This window comes from Coenobita brevimanus, chromosome 108, assembly GCF_032717465.1.
Source record: "Coenobita brevimanus isolate Jiangsu-jjx chromosome 108, ASM3271746v2, whole genome shotgun sequence".
NCBI lineage: Eukaryota > Metazoa > Arthropoda > Malacostraca > Decapoda > Coenobitidae > Coenobita > Coenobita brevimanus.
Window position 1 is genome coordinate 16372696 of NC_137061.1, and position 21022 is coordinate 16393717.

The following is a 21022-nucleotide window of genomic DNA, read 5'->3' on the forward strand; positions in this document are numbered from 1 at the left end:
CCAATAATTAAAGTGTATTGCCAATTTCACTTAAGTACAGTGTCTGTCCACCTACTCTTGAGACTGCCTGTATCCTGCATGATACCTACATTATATCTCCCAGTCCGAGCTTGCCAATGCATAGTCTTGTGGAATATCTAGCTGCCCTGTATTAATAAGTTGGTAATATAGCCTACATGTAAGGTTGTTTCCCTGTGTTCTTATATCCTGCTCCTCTTGCACTGTGTCTTTGCTCCGGTCTAGAAAGGGGACCCAGCTAACCATAAGGTGTCGTTAGGACGGGAACCCAACCTAAAAACACCTAACATAACAATTCTCATATATTCAGGTTATGATATATATATGAGGGAAGGATGGACGGTGTAAGGCAGAGGGAGACGTGCAGGGAAGGGCAAATGAGTCGTGATGGACGCTGATAAAGTGACTTCCCAAATGCAAAGCCTCAAACCCCTAGAAAGGTGATAAATTAAATTAAAAAATCTATATAAAATCGCCATATAAAATGATAATAATTGGCAATATTCTCAGAATTGTGTACAGATGTGTGTAACAGAAGCAGACTTCTTGACGCTAAATATTGAAAACTGTCGTTAAGTGGAGGGAAATGTCTCGATGTAGAAGAAAAGCGCTGCACTGGCAACAAAGTGTAAAGGATTGTACTGAGGCAATCCTAAGCAATAATTTTTTTTTTTTTCGTAACAGATTTAGGGATGAAACAACGTAACGAGATTTATAATAACACGGAGAAAGTGCGTTTGGTGTTTGTTTAAAGAATGAATTGTGGCTGCAGTGACAAACTCAGTATTGACATTTTTTTCATTCGGGCTGTGTCTAGCGATTTTAATAACTAACAATTCCACAATCTTTTTTCTATCCCCCACCCCCGTTTTTTTTTTTTTTTTTTCAACCTCTGACAAGCAAGATTTTGGTTAATTCACCCAATGTCGCTGATTTTTTCTTTCTACTATCGAAGCAAATTTAGCAGATTTCCATAATTTCCCTTTGGCAACATTGCCTGTACTAGTTACTATGTTGCTAAGTCTACAGAGGATCGACAGATAGATAAATGTGGCTAAGGGTGTGGCCTGGAATTAACGAGAGAGAGAGAGAGAGAGAGAGAGAGAGGGCAGCATTTAGGGATGCGGGCAGACAAGGATGTATCCAGGCAGGCAGGCATCAGGCAGTTAGGCAGACAGGCAGACAGCAGGCAGACAGGAAAGAGAGGAGTGATTCAGCATTTACACGTGATATGTTAGAATACATTACTGCACCAAAACACACAGCGAAATACAACACACAAAACCACAACACTCCACATAAAACTATACCACACCATGCCACAAGACCACAGCACACCACACATGGCCTCACCAAACCATACCACACATGCCCACACCACACCACACCATACATGCCCACACCACACCACACCATACATGCCCACACCACACCACACCATACATGCCCACAACAAACCATACCACACATGCCCACACCACACCACGCCTCACATGACCACAACAAACCATACCACACATGCCCACACCACACCATGCCACACATGCCCACACCACACCATACCACACATGCCCACACCACACCATGCCACAGCAAAACACACGTCACAACCCACCACACTACACCACAACAAGGTGCAACACAGCACACCACAACACAGCAGAAATTAAGACGATCCAACATACTACAACACCACACAGCAAACCACATCACAATGCAGCACAACACACTACACCACAACACACTGCAACACGGCACAAATAAACACAAGACAATACACGTGTTACAACACATCACAACACAGCACACCTCAGTACAAATGAACACATTCCCAGACAACGAAGGACTCTGCTAATCAATACATTCCCGTGTGTACATCTGCACACGCATGTACACACAGGAAGCATGCTGACACACACACACACACACACACACACACACACACACACATGCAATATTAACTGGTGTTTGTGTTCAATACAATGCCGTCTGTTTTTATGCATATGTTTTTTTAAATGATATTATTGAAAAAAAAAAGACCAAAAAATCGTGGTAGAAGGTTATATTATCTTTGCTTATCTCGTACACACTCAGCTGCTGCCCTGTATCCACCAAAACCCTGTGATTGCAACCACAGTATATAACCCTGTGACTGCAACCACAATATATAACCCTGTGATTGCAACCACAATATATAACCATGTGATTGCAACCACAATATATAACCCCGTGATTGCAACCACAATATATAACCATGTGATTGCAAGCACAATATATAACCCCGTGATTGCAACCACAATATATAACCCTGTGATTGCAAGCACAATATATAAGGAGGTGATGGTAGTGAAGGCCTTAATACAGGGATGGAACTTATAATGACTAACTTAAACTAATGGAAGAATTTACTCTTGTTATATTTTTCCAGGTCACCAGTCACTACAGAGTCAACAGTGCTACTACTACAAATATGGTGAGTACACTGTTACCCTGCTGACAGTACATGGCTTGTGCTTTGTGTATTTGAGGCAGTGAGAAGCACACACACACACACACACACACACACACACACACACACTATGCTGTACTATACAAAGGAGGTTGTCACATTCAGGACTAGTGTACAAAGGTTCTTAATTCATATGTTGTTGGACATACAGTTTGTGGATAAAAAGATCAATATTCACTACTGTACTGTCTCTCACTATTAGTGTTACTGTACATGTTACAGTACAGTAGCATATTCTGTTATGGCATGTTCACCACACTGTTATCAGACCACCACTTGTACGGTATGGACGGCAGGTCTATAAAGCTCATGTTATTGCTTTCTTTCTTAGCATCAGTGAGTTATGAATATTAAAACTGCCTTTTAGGTTGTAAGGTCAGCAATGTCCATCATGTGTTACATGTAAGCAATCAGTGTTATTGTTGTTGCACAGGACAATCCTGAGGAGCGCAGTGTGTGCAGCATCATCTATGATGAGAGTGAGCGTCGGCCACGCAATCTGCCGTGTGGCCACACCTTTTGTTCGTCCTGCATCTTACAACTGACCACAGCCAACCAGCTGACCTGCCCTGACTGCCGTGCCAGCCACCCCGCCACCTCCCTGGATAATTTCCCAGTAAGCTATGTAGCTGAGGCTTTTGTCAAAATGCTGAAAAATGGACAGCTGGTACAGGCAGCAGGAGCAGCTGGTGAAACGCCAAGTGTAAAACCTGCAGCAGAAAAACAAATGCCAGTCAAAACAAGAGGTGGCACAACCCAGAAGAGACCCAGAGGGATGAGCAGGAAGCTTTGGTCCCTGCTGGGGGAACACGAGAGCAGCATGAGGAGCCAAGTACCTGGCTGCCAAGACACCCAGTCCCAGCTGGACCAGTACTGGACCTGGCTGACCGACCAGAATGAACAAAACCACCAGCTGATAAAAACGGTGGAGGAATTCACACACAACATGGCCACATTTGTGAAGCTGATAGAGGAGGAGGTGGCCAGAGTGGTGGCCATGAAGCAAGAAGGAGAGGAAGGAGTGAAGCATCTGGAGGCCAGACTGGAGTGTCTGCAGAATGCCAATACAGCACAGGAAGCCTTCACGGCCATTAACCACGCTGACCAATGCAGTGTGGAGGTTGAAGACTGGAGGCAGAAGTGCCAAGAACAGTTCCCTGATGTCAACATTGTCACCACCAGCATGAAGGTAGGCAGCCACTCCCTTCTACTTGTACCACCAGGCTTCTGTAGTAACATGAGCACACTTACACTGACATATAAACTTGTGATGTGTGAAGTGTACAGTACTATCGCCGACATTTATGGCTGGTACAGTCAACATTGTCAGTCTTCTCTTTCCTAAGTGTGAATCCCGTGCAGCTCGACTCAGTTTCTTCGAATTATTTACTGGTGAGAGGGCGGGAGATGTCTGGTGCAAGTGTAGGGGGTGGCAGGGTTGGGGGTGGGGTGGATGGGGGTGGGTGGTAACGTGACTGAGTAAATGTGGCATCAGTGTAATACAGATGTGACACAAGTGTATTTGTTAAAAACGTAGGTTTACGATGTGAATGAGCTAAAACAACCTCTTTTTAGTGGTAACGACACTGAGTTAGGGATTCCACATATATCTCAGAATGCTACCACAAGCTGTGTGTTGAGGTTAACACATACAGGAACTGTCATTTGGCGGCAGTGCTAGAAGTCTGATAAATGGTAACAGTTGGAAGTGGTGGCATGTTACATAGGTCTGACAGGTTAATAATCGGGAAAACTAATAACAGTTTTAACGAACAAGCGGTAAAAGGTATTGCCGTAGCATCTGACTTTATAACAGATAACCCATAAAGAACAGCTACAGTGTATTGTGCATAATATGACCATACCCACAATAATATGAGTTTTTTCAAGTGTGTCAGATATGTTAAATTACACAATGAATAGGAAATACTGCATATATCCATTCCTTGATGGTTCCATAAATTTCGAGTTAGATAATTATAATGTTAATGGTGTCATAAAGACTTTGTAGTTACTTGTAGAGAAGTATATTTTAGACTTGTGGTCGAGCGGCTTTTATATCTTGTAGTAGCTTCCCCACCAAATGTCATGTAGTGACAGGAGAGGTAAAGAATAGTATGGGACTATTTTTATTTGTCTTGGGAATATTAACAAGTCCCTCACACGGAACGAATATAAGTCCCGGGTAGCTACCTCCCTGTCTCGCTATCTGTCTCTCTCTCAAATTGCCAAGCCCTTCTCCCGTCACCTGTCTCCTCTGAGGCCTGTCTACTGCTCTCTTGCCTGTTCGGTGGCTAATCTCCGTCTGAGCTCTCTTTCCTAAATTCTGGTGTAGCAGGGGTGTGTCACGTGTGTTCCTCGTGGATGGAAAGTTCACGCAGCCTGTGTGTAAGCATGTGTGTATGTGTGTATATGGCCACTAGACGCTGTCTCAAGCATTCCTCGCGTCAGAGTGTGTAAGCATGTTTAGCACTGCTCGATTCTCGCAGACACAACACCTCTCATCATCTGACTCCCTGCTTCTATCTATCTATTTATCTATCTATCTATATAATATGTAGTCTTTACCACACTGCTCGGTCGCGCGAAAATGGCGTACCATCGACATTTAATAGTCATAACATATTAATACATACTACATACACATTATAATGAACTTATAAGCTAATTAAGTGAAATACATAATATTGTAAAAGTAAATTGTATGAATATTGTATACATATAATATAGTAAATAGTGATTCACCTAACTTGTATGATGATACTGGTAATACAGAATTGTGCTATAATTGTATGACTTATAATATTGTACTAACATTGTGGTACTACATAATTGTAACATTTTATGAATTGTTACAAAATATTGTGTTAATGCATAATTGTGTTGGCCTTATAATTGTAGTTACATTTTGTTAATGCAACTATTACATAAGTGTCTTGGCCTTATAATTGTAGTTAAAGTTACATAAAAGTTACATCTTGTTAATGCAACTGTTAATTGGCAAAGTGTAACATAATGCAATCGTTTGTCGTTACATAATTGTTACATATCGTTTGTAGGTACATAATTGTAGTTAGTGTAACATAATGCAATCGTTTGTCGTTACATAATTGTAATAAGTGTAACATAATTGTAATAACTGCAGTCCTAACATATGCTGCGGTCGATGATAATGATGATGTGTCATGCCACTTGTTTGTGGAGACACAATTTGCTTTTTTGTTTGTAGTTTATGTGGTATTTTGGCATATGTAGTAACACTTACACTTATTTCCATTTGTTTGTTATGTGATCTTACTCTATTTCTCTTTTTTCTTTCTTACTTTTCTTTCTTTTTTTTTTTTTTTTGTATGTATTGATTTTCTATAGTTTGTTTCTCTTTGCTTGTGTACACTTTTTCTATGTTGTTCATGGTTACATAATTGCTGACTAATTTTCTTGGGATACTTTTTTAAAGTTTAGTTTATATTGCACAGATACTAGAAAATGATATTATATAGTCCCATATTTTGTTATTTTATATAAAAAAAATATATATATACACTATATACAGTATTAACTATACTGTACACACTGACTTGTTGTTCACCTGTACCTATCGTGAGTAATATGTATGTCAGCATTGTGTGGAAATCATTGTCTTCACGATTGTGTTGAAGATGTTCACTCTTGCTAACGGCATTTGTGTTGGCCATTTTTTTTTTTTTTTTCTAGTTTACCTTGTAACTTAATTTATTTTTTTCCACTAGGTAGCTTTAATTAATAAATGTTAAATACAGTTCTTTTAATTGCTCACTGAGTAACTGTGATGGTATATTTTCTTTATCACTTTGTAGATATAATAATGTATAGTTGTATGTATGAAACACGTATTTTATGTAGGTATAAATGGTAACACTCGTTGACAGTAAATAAATGTTATAATAAATGAATGAATATATACAGTGTAGAATATTTATTGTTGGTGATTATTTAGTATTTGAGTTATGCAGATAATTGAAGTAAGTATGTGTATTTAAACTGTAACTATACAGCACGTTTTTTATGTTTGTGCAGAAGCTTATTGTCTATCACTGTGTATTGTATGAATGAAGTAACTATGTAACTCACTAATTTTTACCGTGGAGGAAAATGGTGTGAGTGGTGTTGCACGTGGTGATAGCGTTGTCCTTCGCGGGTTGATTGGCGTGTTGTCGTCTCAGCACATGGTGACATCGGCTTCCCACACTGGTAGCTGTGGTGAGTGAATGAGTAGCGATGAGTAACTTGAGTGAAGACGAGTGAGTAAGATGAGTTGTGAGTCGTGTCTCACTCTTCGTTTGTTTGTTCCGTTTTTCTATGTCGATGTTTTCTCGGTCCTTTTCTCTAGTGATTTACTCGTTGTGGGATGAAGACTGCCGCTACTTGTAGGTGCGTGTAGAAGATTATACAGACGACGTAGAGTTGTTAATTGTAGTTGATTGTAGACGGCTGTTGTTCGCTGATTCGTCGTAGACTTGTAGACTATTTGCACTGTAGGCTGTATTTTGTAGGATTCAATGTAGAACTGAAGCTAATCTTGTAGTCTCGGTTGCTTTTGTAGAAATTTGCTTTTAATTCGGAGACGATGTCCGCAGATTTGCTGGTTTGTCATTAAGCTACTTGCAAGGCGTCAAGTGATCTCTTGACCTCTGCATCAGCGTAATGGTCTGGGAGACGGAGGGGGCTGGATGGAGAGAATACTGTCAGGAGCTGATGTTGTTGGTTGTTTTCAATCTTGATATTTTGTAGGAATTTAATGTTGATTCGTAGACGAGGTTCGTATACGTTCGCTGCTACCAAATGTCATAAAGACTTTGTGTCATAAAGCAGCGACTTTGTATTTGCTTGTAGAGGCAGGAGAGGTAACGAATAGTATGGGACTATTTTTATTTGTCTTGGGAATATTAACAAGTCCCTCACACGGAACGAATATAAGTCCCGGGTAGCTACCTCCCTGTCTCGCTATCTGTCTCTCTCTCAAATTGCCAAGCCCTTCTCCCGTCACCTGTCTCCTCTGAGGCCTGTCTACTGCTCTCTTGCCTGTTCGGTGGCTAATCTCCGTCTGCGCTCTCTTTCCTAAATTCTGGTGTAGCAGGGGTGTGTCACGTGTGTTCCTCGTGGATGGAAAGTTCACGCAGCCTGTGTGTAAGCATGTGTGTATGTGTGTATATGGCCACTAGACGCTGTCTCAAGCATTCCTCGCGTCAGAGTGTGTAAGCATGTTTAGCACTGCTCGATTCTCGCAGACACAACACCTCTCATCATCTGACTCCCTGCTTCTATCTATCTATTTATCTATCTATCTATATAATATGTAGTCTTTACCACAATGGGATTATCATGTTACGAGCACACATCGTAAGATAGCTGTTCCTTTAACTTATCTGTATTCATGTAATCTTTGCCATGCGAGTCTCTGTCACTGATTGTGGTAGTGACAATTGGCAATTTGTAACACTACAAGCACAAAGTAAAGGCATACAGTGGTATGGAAACGACAACACAAATTTTGTCAGTTATATTCATTCAGTATAAATGTCCAGCCATCCTTCGTTCTACAGTATAACCTCCTGGAGACTATGGGTCTTGTTGGAATCTTTCGTAGTCATAGGGCAAGTATAAATCAAACTGTTTAGAACTGGATATAACCAACAGCTCCTCGTTCAAGCACTCCTTAGGCCTTGTGCCAACTGCCAGTATAAGTCTGCCTGCAGGGGTCAACCTCCAAACCATCCATCAGGCGATTGTCACCCTCAAACTTGGTGCCATTAAGTCTCGCCTCTCAGTGAGACCAGGTGTATACCGAGGTGTTGTCCAGACACCAAGAAGCATTCCTGCACCATTCACAGTTCAGGATTCACGATGAACAGACAGGAAAAGCAAGTACCCCTTCGAGGGCAGATCGTCGGTCTGCGGAAAGGAGGCTCGAGTATTTGGGCCATCACCAGTCAGTTAGGCATATCCCCAACAACTGTAACAAAATGGATCAAGAGGTGGGAGGAGACAGGAGATCTTACTAACCAGGGTAAAAAAGCCTAACTATGGAAGATTTGGTTAGTAGTTACTTTTCTTGCCATACGTGTATGTCAACCGTGTATGATATGACTGTTTCATAATGTTTTTGCTTACATTATTATTTATACTGTCTAGTGTTATAAATTGTACATTAACCCGTAATACAGCGTCAACGATGTATGACATACTTTTGACCTACAAAAATGCAAACCAGCATCAACGACGTTATACTAACCCTGTTGTATAGGTAACAGGACACCAATTTAGTGTGACGGATCATCTCCCTTGCAATCCTCCCTCACACCACAGTCCACCAACATTCTCCTCTACCTCCCCGCCCACCCCAACCCTCCTACCTCTCCCTGTTCCCCAACTCCTCCCTCTAACACCGCTCCTATGAGCATGTAAAATAGTTGTTTCTACGTATTCTCTTTAAAATATATCCTCAGCCAGGACACCGCGCTCCCGTGTAATGACACCTGTACAGGATGAGCGCATTATACAAGCAGCTGAGGAAACCCCCATAACGAACGCTGTGGCACTTCGGAACAGACTCCAACTGGATGTGTCTGTCAGTACAGTCTGGAGGCGGCTTCATAAGGCCGGAATACATCACCGGGTTCCTGCCAAAAAAGTTACTCACTGAAGCACACCGTGCTGCCGGGCTTAACTTTGCACGTCACTATGTGGACCAAGGCCTAAACTTCTGGTCCAGGTGGTGGTCTGATGAGAAAACCTTCCGATCTTGCCATCACGGAAATGTACACGTGTGGAGGAAGAACAACACCTGGTGATGTTTAATAACTGAACTGTTGCAGAAACAATAATATTAAAGTATTTGAACCTGATAATTCACACACACACACACACACACACACACACACACACACACACACACACACACACACACACATGATAAGGGTCACTTTTTAATCTTATGTGGTATATAAGTTCGTTTAATCAGTAATTAATAACAAAGATAAATGAGAAAGACCACGGTTTACTTTCCAATGCTAATGTGGTGCATAAGTTCGTTAATTCACTAATTACTAACAGTGATAAATGTAAAGGTCCTGGTGTTGGTGGGTGTTCTGAATTATTATAATAATCTTCCTTTAGTAATTCTAGACTCCTAAACGTCTCCGCAACAACTTCCCACAATATAGAGTTGTTACCCACGGATCACCTTCCTTTGATTTCCAAAGAGACTGAAGTGAAAGCAGTGTAGGCTACAATTTCCAAGCATAGATTATTTTGTATTAATTTCTAATACAAACACGGTATCCCTCTAATATTATGTAATGTTTGTTCTTGCCAGCGATGAGCGAAACAGTGTTTATGAAGAGACGAGAAGTGGGCACGTGACATGCAATGTGTGGGGTTATATTTCCATCCATGGCGTAGGAGATGTAGTGAAGATGCAGGGACGATTCAGTGCGCAAAAATATAGTCAAATACTGCAGGATTTCTTTCTACCTTCCTACGAGAGAAAAATTTCCCCTTCTCTCCTGGACCAGTCATCTTGTCCAAGATGGTTGTCCTGTACACACAGCAGGAGCAGTTAGGAATGGTTTAGTAGTCCAGAAAACCTGCAACTCCTACACTGGGCGAGTAAGGGTTGTGACTGTAACCCAATGGAAAATATCTGGGGAACCCTGGTTAACACATGGGAACCAGGACCAGAGAAAACGGCAGACCAGCTGACGGCCCACATGATGACTCAGTGGGAAATATTCCAAGGGAAGCCACACCTCGTAAGGAATGAGGCGGCCAGCATGCCCGATAGGCTTCGGGAGGTTGTGGAGAAGCAAGGTGGCTGGACTCATTACTGAGGGATATGTCTGTGTAAAATAATATACTAAGATGTATTAACAGTGATATTATATTCCCTTAATTAATGTTGCATTATGTTCTCTTGCCTAACCAACTGTCAATATCACCGTGAGTAATACACTCGTGCCAATGACGTTAGCCCTTCCAGGTCTACTAAGAACTAGGGTATATTATACTGGCAAACACCGTAGGGGTTACAAAGATAAGATACAGAAATCTAAAGTGTGTGCCGTATCAGATAGTGCTGTTGGCTAAAGACAAATAATCATGTCTGATTATAAATGCCATAGCAATGGAAAGATTAACAATTATTCATGAACAAGCAAATATAGGATACTGGGGAATAAAAGTCAGTTCACATCTCATGGTAAACATTATACTTATCTACGTCAAAAGTTAAGCAATCATCAAGGATTCAGTAATTGCAGCCTTTTTTTAAGCAATGTCGAACACACTTGAAAAAACTCATATTATTGTGGGTATGGTCATATTATGCACAATACACTGTAGCTGTTCTTTATGGGTTATCTGTTATAAAGTCAGATGCTACGGCAATACCTTTTGCCGCTTGTTCGTTAAAACTGTTATTAGTTTTCCCGATTATTAACCTGTCAGACCTATGTAACATGCCACCACTTCCAACTGTTACCATTTATCAGACTTCTAGCACTGCCGCCAAATGACAGTTCCTGTATGTGTTAACCTCAACACACAGCTTGTGGTAGCATTCTGAGATATATGTGGAATCCCTAACTCAGTGTCGTTACCACTAAAAAGAGGTTGTTTTAGCTCATTCACATCGTAAACCTACGTTTTTAACAAATACACTTGTGCCACATCTGTATTACACTGATGCCACATTTACTCAGTCACGTTACCACCCACCCCCATCCACCCCACCCCCAACACCGCCACCCCCTACACTTGCACCAGACATCTCCCGGCGACTCTCCCTCTCACTAGTAAAATTAACGATTCGGAGGAACTGAGTCGAGCTGCACGGGATTCACACCAAGGAAAAAGAGGATTGACAACGCTGGTTGTACCAGCCATAAGTGTCTGCGATAGTACATTAGCACATAGTTGGCAGAGCCTCCAGCACTAATGTTTGTGTTAGTACGGACAGGTGCGTGAGGCCATCAGGACGGCCCTGGATGCACTGGCAGCGGAGACTGATGCCACACACACCCCCGCCCTTCCACCACACCCAGACCCGGCCTCCACCATCATGGACAAGATCAACACCATCACAAAGATGCCACAGCAAATAACAGTAAGTTACTACTGTCTCATGCTTCCCCACCAGTATTGTCTCCAAGTAGTAATATATTGCCAGTTTCCATAAGAATGTACTGATAGTGTCCCATGTAGAGGCGGTGGCTCAGTTGGTAGAGAGGTAGCCTGCAGTCCTACCAGACCTTGGTTCAAATCCCCCTGGAGGAGGGACGGTTTAAGGATTTGAATTTCATAAAACAGACTTTACTGATCTACCAGAAGACCCCCCGACATGTCGTAAAAATACCCTCGCTAATACCAATACACCAGTCCTGCATGAGACAGCCCTAGCATGTATTCAATATGGGCGATGGATGTTGGCGCTGAAGTGGTGACATGTAGAGGTGTATGGTATGAAGGAGGACTGCTGAGCCTTGGGAGCAGGCTGTGAAGCCTATGCCCAGAGTCGGACACATAAAAAAATATATATATATGGATGCTGTTTATATATACTAATGTATGGTACTGCCCACAGGTTGAGAACCTCCTGGAGATGAGTCAGCACATCAAGACGCTGGTGGAGGATGGCCTGGTATTTGCCGTCCAAGAAGACCAAGGTGGCATCCGGTCCTCCAGGATAACCCTAGAAAATGACCAGATGTACATGCACTGCCTTCAGGTTCAGCTGCCACCCCCCCACGCCCACACACTGCAGGTAACTGCACCACTGTGACATGTACCATCAACTCTCTCACCTGTCTGAGTCTTACCCCATATCTCCCACATATGCAATGATTTTTATCTCGCCTGTGTTATACTGTGCCCAGCAGCATGTTTCCTATGCACGTCAAACCACTGACTCACTCCCTCATCATCGCTTTTATACTCCATTCAACTTTTCTTCATCAGCGTTTATGTTATCATCAAACTCTTCTTCCATAATGCATTTCACCTTCGTTTTATGTTGCACAACAGCCTGTTTGTTCTTCAGCATCAGGAGACTTGAAATGCTTCAGTGTTTGCAGTGTTTACGTAAAATCCTGTTTGTTCTTCAGCAACTGTAATCTTGAAATGCTTCAGTGTTTGCAGTGTTTACATAACATCCTGTTTGTTCTTCAGCATCAGTAGACTTGAAATGCTTCAGTGTTTGCAGTGTTTACATAACATCCTGTTTGTTCTTCAGCATCAGTAGACTTGAAATGCTTCAGTGTTTGCAGTGTTTATCACTAAGTTTCATCACAATAGTTTGTAATGGCAGTGTCATTCTGTAGTTCAAAGCAGTTATTGGTTGTGACCTCATTCACATTATTTATACAGTCATGCCCCATTCATCCGGATGTCCACCATCTTTACGATTCATAACCCAGACGCTGTTATCTGGCTGTATTAAACCATTATATGTACATTTTTCCATTTTATCCAGATAAAATACTTGCAGTCCGGTGGAAATTTTGGCTGCAAGAACATTTTTGTTGGACTGGACGGGATTAGCCCAGTGGCGCCACGCTGTCTGGCTGGGTAGTTCACCAAGTGTCTGCTAGGGACCCCCTCGGCCCTTCCCAGTTCCCACACATCAACCTTGTTGTGAACAGCTCCTCTCGTATAGTTACTATGGCAGCACAAGCGGTGGCTTTTGTGGTTATTCCCAACCTGCTTCAGGCCTTGCTGTTCCTTGCATGCCTCTTCCTAGGGTTTGTGATGATGGTCCTTCCACCACAGAAGAGGAAGAGGTAGTGATGACCCTGCAGAAGAAGCAAGAGATCCTCGGTAAGATTGATGCGGGATGGTCGACTTCCCGCATCTTAAATAGTATGACCTGGTCCGCTGAACCCTGCATGACATCAGGAAATCCCATAACAAACTGACCCAGTACACAGCAGATTTTGGCGAGAGCAACAGACGCAGTGCCAAATGGAAGGCTATGGGCATCCCCAGCATGCCAGTGTCAACCGTTCAACATTAACCTGGTACTGCCAGCAACGGGCTGCAGGCGTGCAAGTGCGTGGGACTGAGTTGAAAGGCGCTGCTGGGAAGTTTGCCCACCTTCACAATGTCCCTGACTTCAAGGCATCTGAAGGTTGGTTGTTCAGGGTCAAGCTTCAACATGGCCTTACACATCGTACATCCAGTGGCGAAGCTGTGGACACTAGTGAGGAGGGGGAGGAGGAGTTTCATCAGGTTCTGTTAGGCTCGATTGAGGAGGGCCTCGCTTTCGGTCAAGTCTATAATGCTGACAATAATGGCCTCATCTATCATTCCCTGCAACCCAGTAAATCATTGACAACCTGGATGGTAACCATATAACCACACCATAGGGTCAGGTGCAGCCAGCTACAGTGCCGGTTAAATGGATGGAAATGCAAATGTGGCATCCACCCATAAACCAAACCACACTTTTCCCAGTGTCTGGCTGTGGTGAGGCACAGTCAGCCACAGATGAGCACCAGTACACTGCATGGGATAACCCTGCAGGGATGGTTACTTGCCTGTGGTTGATGAGTCTGACCAGAAAGACTGGGGCTGATCCCACAACAACCTATCAGTGTACACAAAGCATCATCTGTACCATGAACAACCTCAGTGGGGACTGAACAACCTCAGTGGGCACTGAACAACCTCAGTGGGCACTGAACAACCTCAGTGGGCACTGAACAACCTCAGTGGGCACTGAACAACCTCAGTGGGCACTGAACAACATCAGTGGGGACTGAACAACCTCAGTGGGCACTGAACAACATCAGTGGGCACTGAACAACCTCAGTGGGCACTGAACAATCTCAGTGGGAACTGAACAACCTCAGTGGTGACTGAACAACCTCGATGGACACTGAACAACATCAGTGGGCACTGAGCAACATCAGTGGGCACTGAACAACCTCAGTGGGCACTGAACAACATCAGTGGGCACTGAACAACCTCAGTGGGCACTGAACAACATCAGTGGGCACTGAACAACCTCAGTGGGCACTGAACAACCTCAGTGGGCACTGAACAACATCAGTGGGCACTGAACAACCCCAGTGGGCACTGAACAACATCAGTGGGCACTGAACAACCTCAGTGGGCACTGAACAACCTCAGTGGGCACTGAACAACCTCAGTGGGTATTTTTTGTACAAGTCTGGAGTCATTTTCTTTGATCCATTTGACTAAGTAATCCAGAACTGGTTATGTTGAGGCAAATTAGAGGAAGACTCCAGCCCAGCACCTCAGACCAACTCTATGGGGCCAGGAAAGGCTTGTCATATACTATCTCCATTGTTCACCCTTAAATTAACTTGGGTTTTGAGGTGATAAAGCTTCTCTTCAAAGCAACGTGTCAATTATAGTAAAAAGAAAGTTGGTCTTACCTTGAAGGCTGACTTACACCGCTGACGACAGCAGTTACATCGAGCTGTTTGCCACTCGTTGTCCACACCTTTGCTCCTCGTTCAACTTCTCATTATCGGCCATGTCTTCACCTCTTTCAGCGTCTTTACTCCAACCATTTTCAGTTTCAATATATTGCCATAGCCTCAATATATATCAGTTTGTGAGAGACTAACGAGGAGAGTATGTGAGTGAGGTGCAGGGGGAGAAGCTGAGGATGAGATGGAGGGATGGAGTAGAGACGTATATGTGAGAGGGGGTGTGAGCTGAGGGGAGGGCCGTGCAATGGCGGCAGACAGGGAGAAGATGGTGATTTGTTTGTGGCCACCCCTTACGGGATCAAGGCGTCTGGCAGTAGGTAACCAAAACATTGGATACTACCAATATTACTATACTCTTTTCACTCTAACTTGGCCAAGATTTTCAAAGTTTTTCAGCTTGTTTCTTAGTTCAGTGGCAGAATGAGACAATGCTATGGCCCTACATCCTTTCCCTAGCACTTCTTTGTGACTATATAGCATCATAAAAAGACAGTACTATGACTCTACATCCTTTCCATAGCACTTCTTTGTGACTAGCATCATAAAAAGACAACACTATGGCTCTACATCCTTTCCATAGCACTTCTTTGTGACTAGCATCATAAAAAGACAATACTATGGCTCTATATCCTTTCCATAGCACTTCTTTGTGACTAGCATCATAAAAAGACAATACAATGGCACTACATCCTTTCCATAGCACTTCTTTGTGACTAGCATCATAAAAAGACAGTATTATGGCTCTATATCCTTTCCACAGCACTTCTTTGTGGCTAGCATCATCCTCCACCATCGTCATCATCATCATCATCATCATCACTGGCACCTCCTTTCCCACCTTAGGGCAGGGTGAGGAGTAGCAATCTCCAGACAGCCCAAATTTGCTCAGACCAATGGGCCACGCTTCCATTCGCTCATCATTCAGACCCCCGGAATCCCGGCTCTAACTGATACCCCCAAAACATTCACTACGTTCTGTAGTTTCACGTAAACATATCGGATTGAGTCAATCCGGACGCTGACACGTTAAAAAAGGGGTGCCAAAATCCTTGATCATGCACTTCTCACAACATTCATCCAGCCAGCTCGATCTCTTGTCAGTTCCCTAACCTCAATGACTTCCAAACCTCTCTTCCTCACACACTCATCCACCATATCTCTCCACCTTCTCCTTGACCTACCTTGCCTCCTCCCTTCTTCAAATTCGCTCAGATATACAGTACCTTTTTCACCACTCTATTATTATCCATTCTCTCCACATGCCCATACCATCTCAGTACACTCTTTTCGATTCTGGTGCCCACAGACTTCGTTACTCCGCATCTTCCATGAATCACATTATTTCGTATCCTTTCCACCCTGTGTACTCCACATACATTCCTCAGCAGTCCCATCTCCAGTGCTCTCACTCTTGACTTTTCATTTACATGCCACGCCACAGTCGTACATCCATATGTTAAAGTTGGCACTAACACTCCTTCATGTAAGCCCCGTGCAGCTGCAACACCCAAGCCTCTGTTTATCAAGGCCTTCATTGCACCAGCTACTTTCCTTCCTTGTGTCACTCTACTTTCCACTTCTTTTGCACATTTTCCTCTCTTTTCTATCACTGTACCCAGGTATTTGAACTCTCTCTCTCTCCAATTCCAGTCTCTCTCCATTCACTGTAACATCACACTGGGAGTCACCTTCTCTCTCAGGAACCATCACTTTACTCTTGTCTACATTTATTCTCAAGGCACGACACTCACAGACATCAGCAAAACTCAGCACTAGCCTACCAAGTTCTTGTCCGGTACTTGCAAGCAGTACTGCATCATCAGCATACAATAAATATGAGATATTCCATCCATCACCATTCATTACCAACGCCATCCCTCTCCATTACTTGTGTTTTTACTTCTCTCATCACCCCATCCATATATATATATATATATATATATATATATATATATATATATATATATATATATATATATATATATATATATATATATATATATATATTGAACAACCATGGGTATATCTGGGTATATCACACATCCTTGTCGCACACCCACACGGATCGTGAACCATTAACTTAGATGCCCATTTACCCTTAAACACTCCTCACCACCATCATAAAAACTCTTGACAGCACCTAGCAGCTTACCATCTACACCATACATGCGCAAAACCTTCCACAATGCTTCTCTGTCTACTTTTGTCGTATGCTTTTTTCAGATCCTAGAATGCCATAAACACCTTATAATCCTTCTCACAAACCTTCTTCTTTATCTGTCTCACTGTAAATATTTGATCCACAAGTCTCCTTCCATCCTGTTCATCACTCACTAGGACTTTTGATATCTCTCTTACTTTCTCTGTAGTTATTCTTACATATACCTTCCGTACCACACTAATAAGCTTATCCCACGATAATTCTTGCACTCACTTCGCTCACCTTTATTTTTGTACAGGGGTACAATCACAGCCTTTTTCCACTCTGCAGGCACAGTTTCACTCATCCATGCCTCCTTACATATCTCCAACAAGCACTTCATTCCACTCTCTCCACTACACTTAAGCATTTCTGCATACACCTCATAAACCCCAGCTGCATTCCCATTTTTCAGCCGATTCACAGCGCTCTTCACCTGTGCGAGTGTCACGTCTCCTGGCACTGCATTCCTTCTCTGCACAACCCCAAAACCAATCATGTTTACAGCCGCTACGCAGCTGCCAATTTTAGGCCAGGTTAGAGTAAAATGAGTCTAGTTTAAGAGGTTCCTAGCACATCCTCTGTAGCTATTTAACCTAGTGCTTCTTTGTTACTTATCATATTTTACCTTAAATTGGCTAATGGTGTTGAAACATAAATAAAAAATGGCAGGGATAAGGCACTGAATAGGGAGGCTGCCAGAGATCGAGCAGCGTGGAAATCCACCATTAGGTGACCAAGGCCAATGCATGCATGTTGGAGCCTTTATCAATAGTACAGTACTGGGAGTGTTATCTCAGGGATAAAGGACTGAATAGGGAGGCTGCCAGAGATCGAGCTGCATTGAAAGCCACCATCAGGTGTCCAAGGTAGAGGCACTGAAGCAGGTTAGAGCCTTCATAAATGATACAATACTGAGAGTGTGGCATCAGGGGTAAAGGTCCATAGGGAGGCTGCCAGAGATCGAGCTGGGTGGAGAGCCGCCATTAGGTGACCAAGACAGATGCACTGAAGCAGGTTGGAGCCTTTATAAATGATACAATACTGAGAGTGTGACATCAGGGGTAAGGGAGTGAAAAGGAAGGCTGCCAGAGATTGAGCAGCGTGTAGAGTCGCCATTAGGTGACCAAGGCTGAGGCATTGCTGGTGGAGCCTTTATAAACAATACAAAGTGTGTGCATTCAGTAGTAATGCTAAGTCAGTCCACTTCTACACCAAAGTACAGTACATGCTTGGCTGTCATCAACCCTGGCAGGTACTTGCATCAGTCAAATGTAGCTAAACACTTGGTAACTACACAATTATCACGGAAAAGACATTCACCCACAGGTATACAGTACAGGCCAAGAAGCACGGCTAAATTACACTACCATTTTATTATTGACCTGGGAGGAGGGCAGCGAAATGGCAGGGGATAGGGTGACATGGAGGCGATTTGTTGGGGGTGTGAGCTGGGAGAAGGGCAGCGAAATGGCAGGGGATAGGGTGACATGGAGGCGATTTGTTTGGGGTGTGAGCTGGGGGGAGGGCAGCGAAATGGCAGGGGATAGGGTGACATGGTGGTGATTTGTTTGGGGTGTGAGCTGGTGGGAAAGGATACGAAATGGCAGGGGACAGGGTGACATGGAGGTAATTTGTTTGTGGCTACCCCTTACAGGATTAAGGCATCTGGCAATAGATTAACAGACAGATAGATAAATTGTCGTCATTATACCAACTTTACTCAATTTTTTGCCCATAAAATGAACTTGGGTTTTGAGCTAACAAGAGTCCTATTTTGCAATGTGTCAAAAAGAAAGTTAAGTCTCACCTTGGAGGATGTCAAGTACACGTATGATGGCAGCAGCTACATCACCTTGGAGGATGTCAAGTACACGTATGATGGCAGCAGCTACATCACCTTGGAGGATGTTAAGTACACGTATGATGGCAGCAGTTACATCACCTTGGAGGATGTCAAGTACACGTATGATGGCAGCAGCTACATCACCTTGGAGGATGTCAAGTACACGTATGATGGCAGCAGCTACATCACCTTGGAGGATGTCAAGTACACGTATGATGGCAGCAGCTACATCACCTTGGAGAATGTCAAGTACACGTATGATGGCAGCAGCTACATCAGGTTTCATACGCGTTGTCCACATCTTTGCTCCACCTCGTTCAACTTCTATCACCTTGTTCAACTTCTCTATCATCCATCTTCACCTCGTTCAAACTCAGTACTACAACTGTCCTCTGTTTCTCCTCCATATCAGTCTTGGCAAATCCTGAAAATAATAATAACAACAATTTTATCCAAGGGAATTGATGGGTGCTCTAAGTGGCTGTACTTTTTGATGGTAAATCCAAATATGAAATCAGAGTTTTCCTCTCAGGCGTAGTATTCTTGTGATGCCACGTGTGCTGTGGCACACCTAATGTCTGACTTGGCTCGTATCTCTGACTGGGGTAAAAATAATCTTGTTTTTAATGCGTCAGAGACTCAGTTCTTACACCTATCAACCCGACAAAATCTTCCACATGTATACCCACTAATGTTTAATAATATTCAGCTTAATCCTGCATCATCCTTGAACATGCTTGGGGTTTCATTCACTCAGGACGTATCTTGGAAAGATCATATTACATCTCTTGTAAAATCTGCTTCCAAGAGATTGGGTGTGCTAAGCCGACTCCGTACCTTTTTTGCCCCTGCACAGCTGTTGACTTTATACACGGGTTTTATTCGCCCCTGTGCAGAGTATAACTCTCATGTGTGGGGAGGCTCCCCACATACAGCTCTTCTCAATAGGGTGGAGTCAAAGGCTTTTCGTCTCATTAACTCTCCTTCTCGTACTGGCTCCCTTCAACCTCTGTCTCTTCGCCGCACTGTTGCATTTTTATCTCTTCTATTGCTACTTCAATGGTCACTGCTCCTCTCTACTGTCTGTATAAATCCCTCCACCTCTACGACGGGCTCGTAGCACCCGTCTAGCAGCAAACCCTCATCCCTTTTCTGTCCAACTCTCTAATGCATGAGTTAACTGTTACTCCCAGTCCTTCATTTATGCAGCAGGTCAACTCTGGAACTGTCTCGCTCTGTCTGTATTTCCTACTTCCGATGATCTCCAGTTTTTCAAACACATAGTGGTAGGTGGTGGCAACCATCATCCACTCACTTGATGTAGTGCTGCCTGCTTCTTCCTTAGCCTTTATCATTCTTTTTCTGTGCCTGCCCTCCTCTCTTCCTATTTCTCCCATCTTTCCTGTCACTTCTTATTGCTTTTCTTTCCTTTACAGGTGGCTTTACATTGAGTGATAGGCCAAATGGTTTCCTGTAAGCCAAGAAACCATTTACAACGCTGGGTGGTAGCCATATAACCAAACCATACGTGCTCCCTACGTGTCAACAAGTGGGTTGGTGGAGGATTAGTGCCCCTCCCCGTAAAACAACTCACTCAAAGTCAAATGGCCACCTTCTTACGGGATTATGGCGTCTGGCAATAGACAGATAGATAGAAAGTGTGTCCAGGCATCTCGAAATGAACGGATCTTAAATTTGGCTCTCATTTGTATTTTGCTTTTTTTCATGAAAGGAACGGTTTCCGGGCTCGTGGCCTTTGGTTCCTTCTTCCTTGCATTAAAAATAATATATATATATGTTCGTCATTTATCGTACTCAGGGACTACAAAATGAATTATATATAATTTTTTAATATTAGGCATAAAGTTTGCTATAAACTTAACACAGTGTATTGGTTTGGAGGTAAAGAACTGCTAATGGTGGGCGGCCATGCCTTTGGCTATTACGTCGGATAA

General features: G+C 43.1%; 1 protein-coding gene across 1 annotated transcript in view; it reads left to right on the forward strand.

Moving 5' to 3' along the window:
* The first annotated feature begins 3600 nt into the window (after positions 1-3600).
* Positions 3601-21022, forward strand: part of LOC145416888 (uncharacterized) — a 20177-nt gene continuing 2755 nt past the window's right edge. The window contains exons 1-3 of the mRNA XM_080285754.1: positions 3601-3716; positions 11514-11669; positions 12147-12326. Coding sequence (XP_080141880.1) covers positions 3711-3716; positions 11514-11669; positions 12147-12326 — 342 coding nt within the window. The 5' untranslated portion in view covers positions 3601-3710. The remainder of the gene's footprint in view (positions 3717-11513; positions 11670-12146; positions 12327-21022) is intronic.